This window comes from Solanum dulcamara, chromosome 4 (genome assembly GCF_947179165.1).
Source record: "Solanum dulcamara chromosome 4, daSolDulc1.2, whole genome shotgun sequence".
In the NCBI taxonomy this organism is placed as follows: Eukaryota; Viridiplantae; Streptophyta; class Magnoliopsida; order Solanales; family Solanaceae; genus Solanum; species Solanum dulcamara.
This window is the reverse complement of record NC_077240.1, coordinates 21,913,485-21,927,368: the sequence shown is the minus strand read 5'-3', so window position 1 is coordinate 21,927,368 and position 13,884 is coordinate 21,913,485. Positions and strand designations below refer to the sequence as shown.

The 13,884-nt window shown below is 35.9% G+C and overlaps 1 protein-coding gene across 1 annotated transcript; it reads left to right on the top strand.

Annotated features, from left to right (window-relative positions):
- Positions 1-1,548: 1,548 nt before the first annotated feature.
- LOC129886931 (uncharacterized) lies at positions 1,549-13,620 on the top strand. Its single transcript, XM_055961836.1, has 5 exons — positions 1,549-1,934; positions 5,101-5,302; positions 11,680-11,748; positions 11,883-12,015; positions 12,665-13,620. The coding sequence occupies exons 1-5, from the start codon at positions 1,715-1,717 to the stop codon at positions 13,169-13,171; spliced, it is 1,131 nt and encodes a 376-aa protein (XP_055817811.1). The 5' UTR covers positions 1,549-1,714; the 3' UTR covers positions 13,172-13,620.
- The last annotated feature ends 264 nt before the right edge of the window (positions 13,621-13,884 follow it).

The window sequence follows — 13,884 nt, the reverse complement described above, 5'->3', positions numbered from 1 at the left end:
TAAGAATCTTCAAGGACATTTCTTGAAGATAATTTCAAGCGAAAAAAAATCACAAGAAGCAACAAAATTTTTACATGGCTTAAAGTATGTGTTGTCGAGTGACTGGAGTTAAGTTTCTTTGAGTCCAAAAAATAGATTAGTACACAATATGTTATTTAACAAACAACCAGGAACACATCTTTCATGAAAAAAAAGAGAAGAAAACACCCCGTTTACTTTATTGCAAAATTTCAATAATTTAATGAGCTTTCTAAACATATGTTCACGACTTGATTACCAATCTCAAAAACCCAAAAATTATTCAGGAAGTAGAAAACATTTGCAAAAATTTACTGAAAACCAGTGATGTTTCAATGAGAAGTGTTGTTTATGTTTTGAGTTCTGTTTTTTCACTTTTATCTCTCTTATATGTGGAGTTCAAAATTGTGCTTATGGTGTCGAAAGAAGAGAAGATGACTCGGTATATTATTTTCTACTCATCTTTCCACCATTAGCTTCAAAAACTCTTTTGAATTGGTTATTTAATGTTATTTGTTGTTGTGTTCTTCAATCAAGATATCAAACTGTTCTTAATCGAATGTCGAACTACCAAAAAGAGATCCCAACCATCTATATCAAAAGATATTTTAAATGAGTTATTTTTTTGTGCAATTAATCACGATACATTTTTCCTTTCATTTTTGATAATTTCGCGAATGACCAAGGATATAGATTTTAAAATCAAATTTAACACCTAAAGCTTCATGATTCCACTTTGCAACAAATGTCTCTTTGGAAGTAAATTTATGGATAACTACAACCATATATTTTATGCACTGCAGGTCATTTCAGTGTTTGCCTCTCTTCTTGAATTTGTTTGGTATAAGCTACCAAATGCAAATATCAAGAAACATCAATTATGTTGGATGAGATAGAAGGTGAACATCCTAGACAAACAGATCTGGAAGGCTAACCCCATGTATGTTATTTTAAATACACGACTTGAAAGCAACATAAGGTCCTTTAAGAAGAGATAGTTGTACATATTTCTTTTGTTAAGTTTAAATTTTTACAAACATTGTACTTTTGGTGCAAGGGAAACACATAAGACAAAATGATGTAGTTTATGGATTGTTTTGGACTCTTTGAGCCAATAGTTGCAAATTTGGCGACTTTTTATTTTATTTGTACTGTCTCTTGATACTTACAATACTATTTTCATTATTTTATTAAAAAAAAAGTACAAATTCTTTAGATTCCTAATATTGGTTTGTGTCTGTGCAGAAATTCATGAATCTCTTCTATTTTTCTTATGTCTTTGATTCTCTTCACTTACCTACTTTTATTATTTATACATTAGAGAGGAAGAAAAAAAAAAAAGATTTGACACTACCCAAAAACATGAAACCTATAGTAAAGTAAGAATTTTTACTTTCATTATTCTTGCTATTTGGATATTGGAAAAATTATTTGTGAATTTAAAGAGTGATCCATCACCGCATGAAGCACGGGCAAATAAACTAGTATACTTGACAATTAATTTGAGAAGCAGGGAGTATTAGGGGTTAATTACACATATACAAAAACTCCACTCCCATCCTTGACATGATAAAACCCCTAATACATAACCCTTACGCCAATACAAAACCCTCAAAGCAGATAAACGCAACAGTCAACACACATAAACACAGAAAAAGTAAAAAAATCGACATCGACTGTAAGGCTTTTCTGTGTAATGGAGGAGGCACAAGAATCAAACCCTCACCCAATTTCATCAGTTGAGTGTGAAGAGTGCAAGTCAAATCCATGGAAGTACAAATGCCCAGGTTGCTCCATACGCACTTGTAGCCTCCCATGCGTCAATTCCCACAAGCAAAGGACTGCTTGTAATGGCAAAAAGTCCCTCACTCACGCCCTCCCTCTTTCTCAATTCGACGATAACCTCCTTCTGTCAGGTCCGTCTTTATTTTGTGCAAAAGTTTGTATTTTTATTGTTTTTTGAAATCGATTCTTATTTTGATTATCTGCGGATTTTGGTTGAAACTGCAGACATGTTTACCCTTATTTTGCTTTGTGTGGAATTCGTTGCTTTGGAGCATATTGGTGATATTTGAGCATAAAGATTCTTGTTTTTATTATTTTTGATTAATGAAGAGATTCGTGTTTTCTGTAGAATTGCTTATTTTCCTCTGTCAGGTCATTATTAGTAGTTGAAGTTCTCTAGTTATGAGAATTCTCTATATTGTTTAACATACCCATATCCCAGTTACAGGTGTGTGGTTTGTATTTCAGGCAAGAGTTAAACTGCTTGGAAATTGCTTTTCTGGTGGTACCAGTTAATTGGAAGGTTTTGTGAAGCTTGAGTGCATAGATTCTGTTACTCTTCAAGATTTTTTCTTTTTTGATCAAGTAAAGTATTTCATTCATAATTACAAGGTATACCAAAAAAGGAGATACCTACAAAATATGGTTCTCTCCAAAAGACACCCAATCCTCTATACAAAAGAAAACAAGGTATCAGAGACTACTACTCAATTGAGGCAAAGCTCATCTCCACCCCTTGAAAAGCTCTCCAATTTCTCTTTTTCCAAATAACCCACAAAAGTGCAAGAGGAGTAACATTCCAGGCCTTGTGCCTTCTTCTCCCAGCTCCACCCTTCTAGCTAAACATCAACTCCTTCGTGGATTTGGCATAGCCTAAGAAACAACAAACCATTTGAAGATATCCCACCACAACCTCATGGCTAGTTTGCAATGTAACAGAATATGATTCACATTCCTCACCCGACTCCTTACACAGGAAACACCAACTTATGCGAACAACTTTTCTTTTCTAAGATTCTCCGTTGTCAAAATCACCCCTCTAGTCGCCAATCACGTGAAGAAGCACACCTTCCTCGACATTGACTGAATCATATGGGAAACTATCCTCCGTCCTAACAAGAAGCGTCTCATAGATATACTTGACAAAGAACATTTTGTTACTTCCCAACTCCCAACTTAAAGCATCAGGTCTGTCAACTGGCTCGCATTGTTTGTAAAGTAAAGCTAGGAATCTTTGAAGCTCAGTAGACAATCATCATTTAGCACCACACCTTCACACCACTTTTGCCCCCCCCCCCCCCCCAACCCCCAAAAAAAAAAAAACAAAAAAAAAACACTAACTCTATTCCCATCCACAACCTTTAAATGCTATCATTAAAGGCTTCTCACCCCTTCATTATATTTCTCTACACTCCACACCTGAAAGACATAGTAATCACATTTATTCTCCTCCCCTTTCCATTACTCCCATATTGATTCACTATCACACCCGTCTCCATAAAGCTTCTCCTTCCACCCCGAATCTCCACAACTATTTACCCAAAAGCGTTTTGTTAAAAACCTTCAAGTCTTTAACCCCAAGCCTTCCCTCACTATTTTGAGCTGTCATGGTCTCCCCCGAACTAAGTAGAACTTCTTTGTCCCATCTGCCGCACCCTAAAGAAAGTTTCTTTTACCTTTCGAACTTTCCTATAATGACAAAAGGTGCATTGGAAAGGGACATGCAATATGTAGGAATACATGATAAAGTGCTCTTAACAAGCACTTCCTTCCCTCCATTGGAAAAATATCTCTTCTGCCACCTTGCTAGCCTATTCTCTACCCTCTGAATGATCAGATTCCAAATGTCGGATCCAAGTCTTTACTCTTCAAGATATAAAAGCTGCACTCTTTTGTCAAGGAATAAAACCTTCATTTACTCTCAATTTGTCTCCCTCTTTTTTGTAGCCTGTTGTTCTTCCAAAATCGTGAAACACAAACTTGGCTTGAATTTTGTGGAATCTTCTTTTTTTTGAGACAAGGGTAACTTTGTATTCAAAAAAAACTCATCATCCAAGAAATGATGAGGAAGAATCTTACACCCACCAAAAGTATGGGAATTCTTCCAAGAGAGACTGCAAAAGTAGAACAATTTTATAAGTTACCTATGAAGTCAACTAGTGCTACTATATCCCCCAACTCTTGTTTACACCAAAATACAGTAAACTAAGACTCTGGCTCTTTTTCTTCTGAAGGTTGTTACTCTTGCCTTCAAAACATCTTGTATTCCATTCCTTCCATAGTGCCCACCAAATGCAGGCTAGAATGGTCATCCACCAGTTTTCCTTTGACCCTCTACTACCAATTCCTTTCCAACTGTTAAGCAGCTCCATAGTGAACTTTGGCATCACCCAACTAACCCCAAGAATACTGAGGAACATGTCCCACAACTTTGTGGCTATTTTGCAGTGCAGGAACAAATGAAAGTTGCTCTCTGCGTCTTGATCCCACAAAACATCCTGAATAGATTTGCATTCCTTTTCCTTGTAGCACTTCATGAGTTAGACATGCTCTCCTAATTGCCAACCATACGAAACAAGAGACTTTCAGGGGGCTTGTGACCTTCCAGATTTGCTTCCAAGGCCAAAAGCCTGTCGTGGATTGACTGTTATTCTTCTTCCAGTAGCAAGATTTAAATGTAAAAATCCCTTTGTTGTGGAGCAACCAAATAGGTTTGTCAGCTCCATTAAGTATCCCAGGAAACATATTCAACAATTGAAGGAGTCTTGCAATCTCTGAAACTTCCCAGTCATTCATAGCTTGCCTGAAAACCAAATTCCATCCTTGGGGACTCCAAACTTGTGACTGAAGCATTATTTTGTGAACTTAGGACATATAACTAAGGAAACAGAGTTCTCAAATTTTGTGGAATCTTCTTCAAATGATTTCCCCCCTTTTTTATTCCCTATGTCATTGCTTTCTGTTGAACTCTTTACTCTGGACCATTTTGGTGAAACCAGTGCCTAAAGATTGATTACCTTTGCTGTTGACAATTTTATCCAAGTCTCTCTCTCTTTGATCGATGAACAGACCTTTGCTTTACTTTGATATTTTTTTCTTGAATCATGACTTGCATCAGATTTAGTGAAATGTTTTTGAGAATGTCACTATAGCATATATCAAGGTGTTTTATTATTATCTTCTTGGCGCTCTTACTTTAGATTCATTTGTACTCAATGGAACTATAGGATTACTATGCATTTCTCGCTTTATTTTTCTGATTATGATGTGCTATTTGAGAACCTTCTCCTACTGCAGATTATAATATGCTTGAGGATGTTAAAAGATTTGCTGAATCTGCAAGAAGAATGAGACAGAGGCTGTGTGGCTACTCTCATTTTAAGCTTCCTTTCCCTCTTAAAAACCTTCGTAGAGCTGCAGCCAGTCGCAGAACCAAAATAAACTTTCTGTCCAGTGGAATGTCAAAGAGGGAGAAAAATCAAACTTATTACAACAAAAGGTAAATTGTTGATCTCAAATGCATAATGTTGCAGTGATATTCTGTTCTTTGGTCAACCCATCATGCTATGGTATTTATTTTTGTATTACCAGTTTTACAGAATGAATGCCTTCAATTGATTTGATTTTGGATCCCAAAACTGAAGAAACGGGGAACCCCTTCCTGTGTCAATTTGTATGTATTTTTATAATCAAAAAATGAAACTCTGGAGGTTCTCATCTTCCATGTCATAATAGTACAAAGATTTTCAAAGGTCATTTGGTTTAACTGTTACCTTAGCATTTGGCATTATTTTTCTCCCTTTTACTCTTCCATTTCCATCTTTTGTCAAATCACTTTGCCTTGTTTAGAGCCACTCTAGTAGCATCTGTGGAAATCATTTTATTTCACTTGTTCAGAACTACATAATGACTTGATCCTCTTCATTGAGGTATGCGTGCAACTTAAAGTTCTATTCTAAGTTGTCACCTTAAAAAACTAAGGTTCTTTTCCAACATAGTAGAAAATGTAGATAAATTACCAACTCTTAATTATTGTAGTGCAGAAAAAATCAATGAGAATGTGCTGTATAAGGCGAAAATGGAATGAATTTTATTTGTTGATGAGAATTTCTACTATGAAAGAAAAAGGAAAAACAAATAAAATAGTGTTTCTAGTCTAAATATAAACACAATTTGTGGTTGATTAGGTTTTGGCACATAGCTTCTAGACACTCTTTGTTTTCTAAATCGGCCGAGTCGTCAGCAGGGCTACAACAGAGCATGCATCATACTCCTTTCCAACAACCAAGGCTCTCAATCGATTTCTTTTACTTCTTTCTCAGTAGTTGTTTCTAAGAGGACTTCTAAGTTCTTTTTTTGACAGGTAAATCAATATCTCCTAACCCGCTTGAACATCACTTCACTCGCTTCCAATAACAATCTCTATGACTGTTACTGCTCTCGTTTTGAGATGTTCACGTGTTAGCTAAAAGCAGAGCAAGAGACAACTTTTATTTCTCATGATTGAGTTAAAGCCATATTGGGCTCGGTTTTACATAAACATTCAACAATTGTAGTGTCACGACCCAAGCTATATCCTAGACGTGACATGGTGAATAGGATTCCGGAAGACCCTAAACAAGCCTCTTAGCATAAGCAGAACTTACAGTCACAAGATAATCTAAGTAAAACTGAAAACGGAAGCTAAGTCTCAATATAGCAACTCAACATAATGAAGAAATCTGAATATAACATCTGAAAATGCGGAAATCATGCTAGTATGACATAGCCTCTATTATCATATGTGTGGCACAAGACAAACCCTAGCTCACGAAATAAATTGAAACTGAATGAAGTCTGTAAATAAAAAGACATAAGGAACTCATAATGTGGCCATGCCCTCGAACCATGAGGACTCACCAAACAGTGCAACGTAGGTAGGATCCAATACTAACTGCGAGCCGGATGGGGAGTGTTGTGACCTATATTATAAGACAATAGAGGCAAAAGAAGTATGCGGTAAGTACTATAGAATGTACCCAAGTATGGAGAATGTGTAATGCACGACATAAAACATGATAGTGCAATGACCAAGCTAAAACATGACATAATCCTTTAAAACATCGTTAGAAAGATAAAACATAGTCAATGCAATATTTGTAAGAAAATCATAAACTTAACATAACATAAGTGAAAGATACTGTAACCGACATAAACCATGTGAACTATTACATGGAGTCCAGTGTCATCCCTCCCACACCGAAAAGAGATTGTCCTACTTGCCATGGTAAGGACCACTAACACGAGCTATTTGTGGATCACTAACTAAGGCCAATTAAGGCAAATCCTACGGGGGCACTAGGTAATACTTTCAACAAGAATAGTCATAATCATAGCATAATCTTTGAAGATGTTATTAATCTCGTTAGACCAAATTCATCATAACATACTTGAAAATCATAGGAATAACTCCTTTAACAAATCATGACTTCATAACATATTCATAGAAGATACTTGTCTAAGCATCTAAATCATGATAAGTTTGTTCATAGAAATCATGAAAATCCTTCATCATAAGAATACTTCACCTTCTGAAGCAACCTTGTTGTCATAAAAATCATTGACACTTTATCTAAAAGCATCCTTAAAATCATAGTTCATAAATTCATGTTTCATGCATAATTCTCAAACATAGTTCATAATCATAAAATTGGTATAATACATGGATTCATGAGAAATTCATCAAAAACATGTCATTAAAATCAAATCATGCATAATAAGATCATTGAGAATGAAGAACAACATAATTGATTGAACCCAATGCAAAATCATCCAAAAACCTAGGGTTTAGGAAGGAATCATAAAGAGGAATTGAAAACACTTTGGGACTCCATGGATGAAATCCCCACATACCTCAATGGAATGCTAGCTTGAAATTGAAAGAGGAAGACTTGAATCCTTGAACCCTAGCTTGATGAAGGAGATGACCTTGAGAGGGAATTTCCTTAAAAGCTTTTGGGGTTTTGAGTGAATGAGATGGAATGGGGGAAATTTGAATGGAGTGGGTAGTTATACTCCTTAGAAAATATTCCAACATAGTTTAGGCATTAAAAGAAAAAGAAATGCCTAAAATATCTCCGAAATTAAACTGAGGGAGGTGACCTACAGACCCCACCTACGAATCGTAGGTTCTCCTATGGATTGTCGAGTGGGCTCGTGGAAATTAGGCCAAAATTCCAAGTTTCTGAACTTTGGTTTACGGCCATCCCCTATGGGCCGTAGACTCTTCTATGAGTCGTAGGTATCACTCGTCATGTACACACTCTGAATCTCACCTATGGGCCATAGGTCCTTCTACGGACCGTCATGTTGGTCTGTAGAAAATGTTCTGAGACTGATTTTCTTCCAACTTCAAGGACTGATCTATGACCGGCTTCTACGGTCCGTAGGTAGGCCTCGTGCACCATCCTCTTAAACTCAATTTTTTTTCCAAGTGTCAGGGCTACTTATGACTGCTCTCCTATGGGTCGTAGGACTTTGTAAGACCCATAGGTCGGCTCGTAGGAGCCTGCACCAGTGAATTTTGTGCAACTTTTCTTTCCTTCTTTAACTTTTCAACTTCTGAGGTGTTACATGTAGTGTCCGCGTTTGATAGAAAAATAGTTGTCCTAAACCATTGAAAGGAGGTATTTTGAAACTCTGGGATGTGCTTTAGATTTTATGCTTTCCAAAAGTCTTGTAAACCAAGTTTCTAAGCTTGAGGAAGAAGTCCAAGTAATCCCTGCAGAATAATTAATGTGGAGGATGTGGATATTTTCCTCTTGAGGAACTTATTGATGTCCTTTCTCTAGTTAGCTTTCATATGACCAGACACTGTCAACTGTATTTGATAAGGATGAGGAAGCTGCAAGATCAGAGTTATTTTTAATAGTTGGAGAACGTCTTACAAATGCCATGATCAAAGAACAAGAAAAGTTTGAAGAAGTGTCATATATTCATTAATCTCTAAATAAAGTAAAAAACATGATAAAAAAGTTGTGCGAAAAAAGAGAACTTAGAAGTTCTCTTAGAAGCCACTGAGAAAGAAGTTGAAGAAGTCAAATTAAGAGCCTCAACCGTTGCAGAGGAGTATGATGCATGTTGTGATGCAGCCATGTTGATTGCTGGTGACTCTACCAATCTAGAAAACGAGAAGTGCGCCGGGAAGCTATGCGCCAAGACCTAATCAAATCCAAATTGTGTTTAGATTAGAGTAGAAACACTATTTTATATTTGTTTTTCCTTCTTCCGTTTGATTAATTAGTTGAATTTCTCATTAGAAATAAAATTCCTTATATTACGCATTCTCATTGATTTTTTATTTTTTTTTCCATGCACTTCAACAATCAAGACTTGGTAGTTTAACCACTTTTTCTACTATGTTGGAAATGGACCTCACATTTTTTATGGTGACTGAACTTAAAAATAAAAACTCTAAGCTACCGCTGTACCTTGGGGAAGAAGATCAAGTCATTATGTAGTTCAAACAATTGAGATGTTTTTTTTATGTTCTAACTTTGGCCTAGGCCGTCACTTTCAAGGTTTTCACCTTCTGAGTCAATAAGTTTGTAACCACCACTTGAGTTATCCTAAATACGTTAAAAGAATAAAGCACATTTGTCATTTATGTGCTAATATGAAAGTATTGCTAATTGAGGTGCATTTATCATAAGTAAATATGGTATCTGATGTACGGGGATACTTCTATTATTAATTCAGGAATAAAAACGCCAACCAAACATTAAAACCAATGTGAAATTTAGTACTCCCTCCGTCTCAATTTATGTGACAGCTTTCCTTTTTTAGTGTGCCCCAAAAAGAATGTCATCTTTGTATAATTAGAAACAGTACTTTAAAATTCTCCAATACGTTAAATGAAATGATTTAAAGCCACACAAATGTCTAAGATGCCAAAAAAGATTCTCTATAGTTTCTAGCTCGCTTAGCTTAATGTAGGTTGTTTGCAAGACTTTGGTTGGTTGTTTCGGCCGTACAGTTATGTGACGACATTTAACTAGGCACAAAGTTTAATTAAGAAAGAAAGAAAGACTTTTGAAACTAGTGGTCTAAACTCTAAAACAAACTATAGAAATTTGTGTGGCTATAAATCATCTTATTATTAAACTTAATTTTAAAAAATAAATAAGTATGACCTTTTCAGGACAAACTAAAAAGAAAAGTATGCCACATAAAAGGTGGGAGGGACTACCAAAATTACTCAGTAATGTAGGTTACCAAAAGATCCCTTGGAGCTACTAGCTAGCACATTTTTATAGCAAACTTAAAGGACTTTATAGGAATCATAATTAAGTGTAGCTCATTATGAATGTCATGTAGAATGCATCACTCCATGCATTTGAATAGGTAGAAAAGAAATCTTAGCCATAGGTTTATTATTAATATTTTGATGAAAGGGTTTTCATTTAATTGTTAAACTGGAGTTTCTAGTACTCTTCTCAGATTTTTATTTATCTGGAGTACTTGGTCCTCAAAAATGTTCTAGATCTCTGATTTCTTTCTTATTCCACAATGCTTCTCCTTTAAAAGAGTCTTACTGCCCTTTGCTAGCTTAACTTACGATTTTATATATTTGTGGCCTGTCCTGCATTATTAGGTGGATGCATGAGAAATTGAATCGCCTCATCTGGGAAAAATTCTCTTATGTGAAGATCATCAGACCAGTGGTTTGTAGGAGGGCCCAATGTGGGGTGCTTTGCTAAATGGCCTCCACATGATAATACATTTGTGTGCCATTATCACAGAGGTGAGGTGCATCGTAGGTTTCTAGGGCATATGCAGCATAACACTTGTATTTAGAACACGCACGTGAATGATAGGGCATGCATGACAGATTTAGTATTTGGTGCAAATATGTGATTGAAGCTTATAGTTGTTGGGCTACATAGCTTTCATCGATGGAAAAGGCCTTTCCTAGAGAGGCATTGATAAATATATTCTTGTGCATTCAGTCATGACCAGCTGCTCCTGCTAGTGTGTGTCAATAGTATCATAGACTCGTAGTGGATGAGATTCTTGTCTAAGGAAAGTTAAGAGTCATGTCGTAAGTCATTGGTGGAAGTGTGTCTTTCGAACATTGCATACCCTGAAGAGGGTGCTGTTGTAGCTGGACTTTTAGTGAACGCAATAATTTCACAATGAAAGGCTATGCTTGGACTGCTTGAGAAGTAGTCAGATGCGTACCACTTTTTGATAAGGGAGTCGGATGCATATTATAGCTTGTCTAATGTCCTCTAAATGATTTCTTTAGTTACTTTCCTGAGTTAGTGTCTGTTTGGCTGAACTTATTTAAAGCAATTTACAAGCTGAAAACAACTTATAAGCCAAAAAAATAAGCTGGGGTAGCGCAACTTATTTTTTTTGGAGATAAGCTAAGCCAAACAGATCCAATTATTTTTTTGAGCTTATTTTAAGCACAAAATGGCGTTAAGTTGACTAACCAAACACTCAAAAAAACTGAAAACAACTCATAAGCAACTTATAAGCCAATCCAAATGGGCTCTTACATGCATGATGCTCTTGATCAACCTCTTACTACCAAGTTCCTGTTACTGAGGCGATGTCTGATTTCCATGTAACTGCTCTCAATTTAACATTCTAGGGAGGACTGTCTTGTAGTTGTTGGAGAACTCTGCTACAGTTGAGCTTTAGTCAAGACTTGGCTGCTGATTTATCATCATTCTTAACCACAAGAATTAGTGTATTGCTTTGTCCTTCATTGACGTCCTCTTCCCCTGCTCTTTGTGAACTAATGATATGGGTATTTATTATCTTATTTTGGTATGAATAAGTATATTTTCAGAAATTTTAATGCACAACACTTTTATGTATTTCTCCCAGGAATAGGTTCATATCTTGGACAATTGAATGGCGGTTTAATTCAACAGACGTCGTGTTGATCGACCATGGGTAAATGTCCTAGACCAACTTTATACCTTTTGTTTACTAGAGTATTCGCTATTTTGATCTGAATAGTATTGATCTGCATACTATTAGCATCACCTTGAGAAGCTCCGAGTAGTTATATTATTGTTTTTGTGCAGAGTACATGAAAACACAAGTCTCTGCTCTGTGCTTGAGACTCATTTGAAACCTGGCCCCTGGAATCATCCACTGAAGCAATTTTGTGAAGAGTCTTTGGACTGTCTTAAACTTTTCATTCGCAAACATCCAAAGGTCTCTCTCTTTGTTTTGTTTTAAACCTTGTTTGATATGATCCTGTTCTTGAGTATGCACAGTCAAAGTTGCTTTATGAAATCTGTTCTCTACATATATCTATGTACAACGTTTCAACTTCTGGATAAAAGACACATTTAGAGAGACAATACTGTTGCCTTTTGTAATTTCTATTCTAAATTCAAGGCGTGATAACTTCAATAAGTAGGTCATGTATTTTATTTTTACAATAGGAAGCACATAGTCTTCTATTTAAGTTGATGCTCGTGTTCTGTGTAAAACCATTATGTTGTTCTTCTTTGCATGCAGTTTTGATGCAACAAGCTGCTCATGTAATTTCTCTGAAAGAGACCTTACTTTTTGAATAGATTGGCTCTTGGTCTTGTTTTTAGGATAACAATGACATCTGTCAAAGCACATGCTGCATGATCCTCGATGTTTATTAAGTAATGTTTGGGTGGTTTGATTCTACTTACTCTTCATTTATTTCTCGTGGGTACAATCTTCTTTCCTGTTTTTGTTTTTCTTCTTTTGATGTGTATCGTCTTTTGTTTGTGTTTTTTTGGGTATATATGATCCTTGAATGAACTATTTATAGTAAATAACGCTGAAGGAAATGTCTGAGTTCAATATTTGTTTTTGATTGCAGGGTTCAAAATCACCTTTTTATCAGTTAAATACAAAAGCTCCATTGCGTGAGCAACTAGCCAATAAAGTTATTTTGGAGTACCCTGTCATTTATGTTTTTCTGCCATCACACAATTATGATTTTGAAGTAATCAAATATTCCGTTCCTCTAAAAGTTGAGCCAAAAGAGTTGGATTGTGGTGATAGTCCAAGTCCCAAGGGAGTGATGTTCAGGGAGGAGGATGTAGGGGATGGTGGATCATCAGACCCACACATTTCAGATCTCTTGAATTGTGCCAGGTTAAATCCAGCATCATCCCAGACCTCTAACAAGTCATTAGACACGTCATCATCAGTTGTTGAGGGCAAAGGTGATCAAGACGTAGTTGGTGATACATGCATAACGTTTGATTTAGAAGTTTTGTTAAAGAAAGAGAAGGATCTGACAGGAGAAAAGCATTGGTCATTGCTTGATGACGTTTCACCAATGGAAGATGAATTAGAGGAAGGGGAGATAGCTCCACTTTAATTTGTCAGTTCCTTAAGCTGATCACGTTGTCTACCTTCGACTTCGACGCTGGAGTGTTAGTGGAGTAAAATGGTTTGCGTTGGTATACCATGATTCATGTAAGCTGCAGTATCTGATTTGAGGCTCCTTATAAATTCTTCTACATTGGTGATAATCAATCATATTAGCTATCTTATGAGGATCTTGGGTTTGATTTTTCCCTGACGAGCTTTTTCTGAGATGTGAAAGATCCACCAGACAATGTCTTGGTCAATGTTTGATTCATGTACAACATTGATTCGACATGGAAAAAAAGGTTTAGAATCTGATGCAGGATGCACTTTTCATTTTTTAGATGTTACATAGAAGCAGTGTGTACCCTTTGTAGTTCAGTTAAGCTGATGCTAGATAATAACTTGAGCTTTGTATTTGTATGTGAAGTTCCACAATCAAGCAATTTTATAACTCTAGTTAACAGTTTCTCTTTCACAATATTTGACAGTAATTTTTAATATTTGCAGATAGGGTGTATATGGACTGGGTTGGTTCGGATTTTTTACAAATCAAACCAAATCAATAAAAGTCAGGTTTTTCGATATTAATATTTTTCGGGTTTTTTTGGGTTTTTCAGTTTTTTCGGTTTTTTTTTGGGTTTCTCGGGTTTTTCATAGTATCTAATAAAAAGCACAGAACAGTATTTCTTAAAAAGAGTTCTAGTACGAAATATCAACATA

What these genes read in the sequence shown, in the direction of transcription:
- LOC129886931 (XM_055961836.1), top strand. Translation starts at nt 1,715, where the DNA reads ATGGAGGAGGCACAAGAATCAAACCCTCACCCAATTTCATCAGTTGAG. An exon ending in CGATAACCTCCTTCTGTCAG is followed by an intron (nt 1,935 to 5,100) that starts GTCCGTCTTTAT and finishes CTCCTACTGCAG; the next exon opens with ATTATAATATGCTTGAGGAT. An exon ending in CAAACTTATTACAACAAAAG is followed by an intron (nt 5,303 to 11,679) that starts GTAAATTGTTGA and finishes TATTTCTCCCAG; the next exon opens with GAATAGGTTCATATCTTGGA.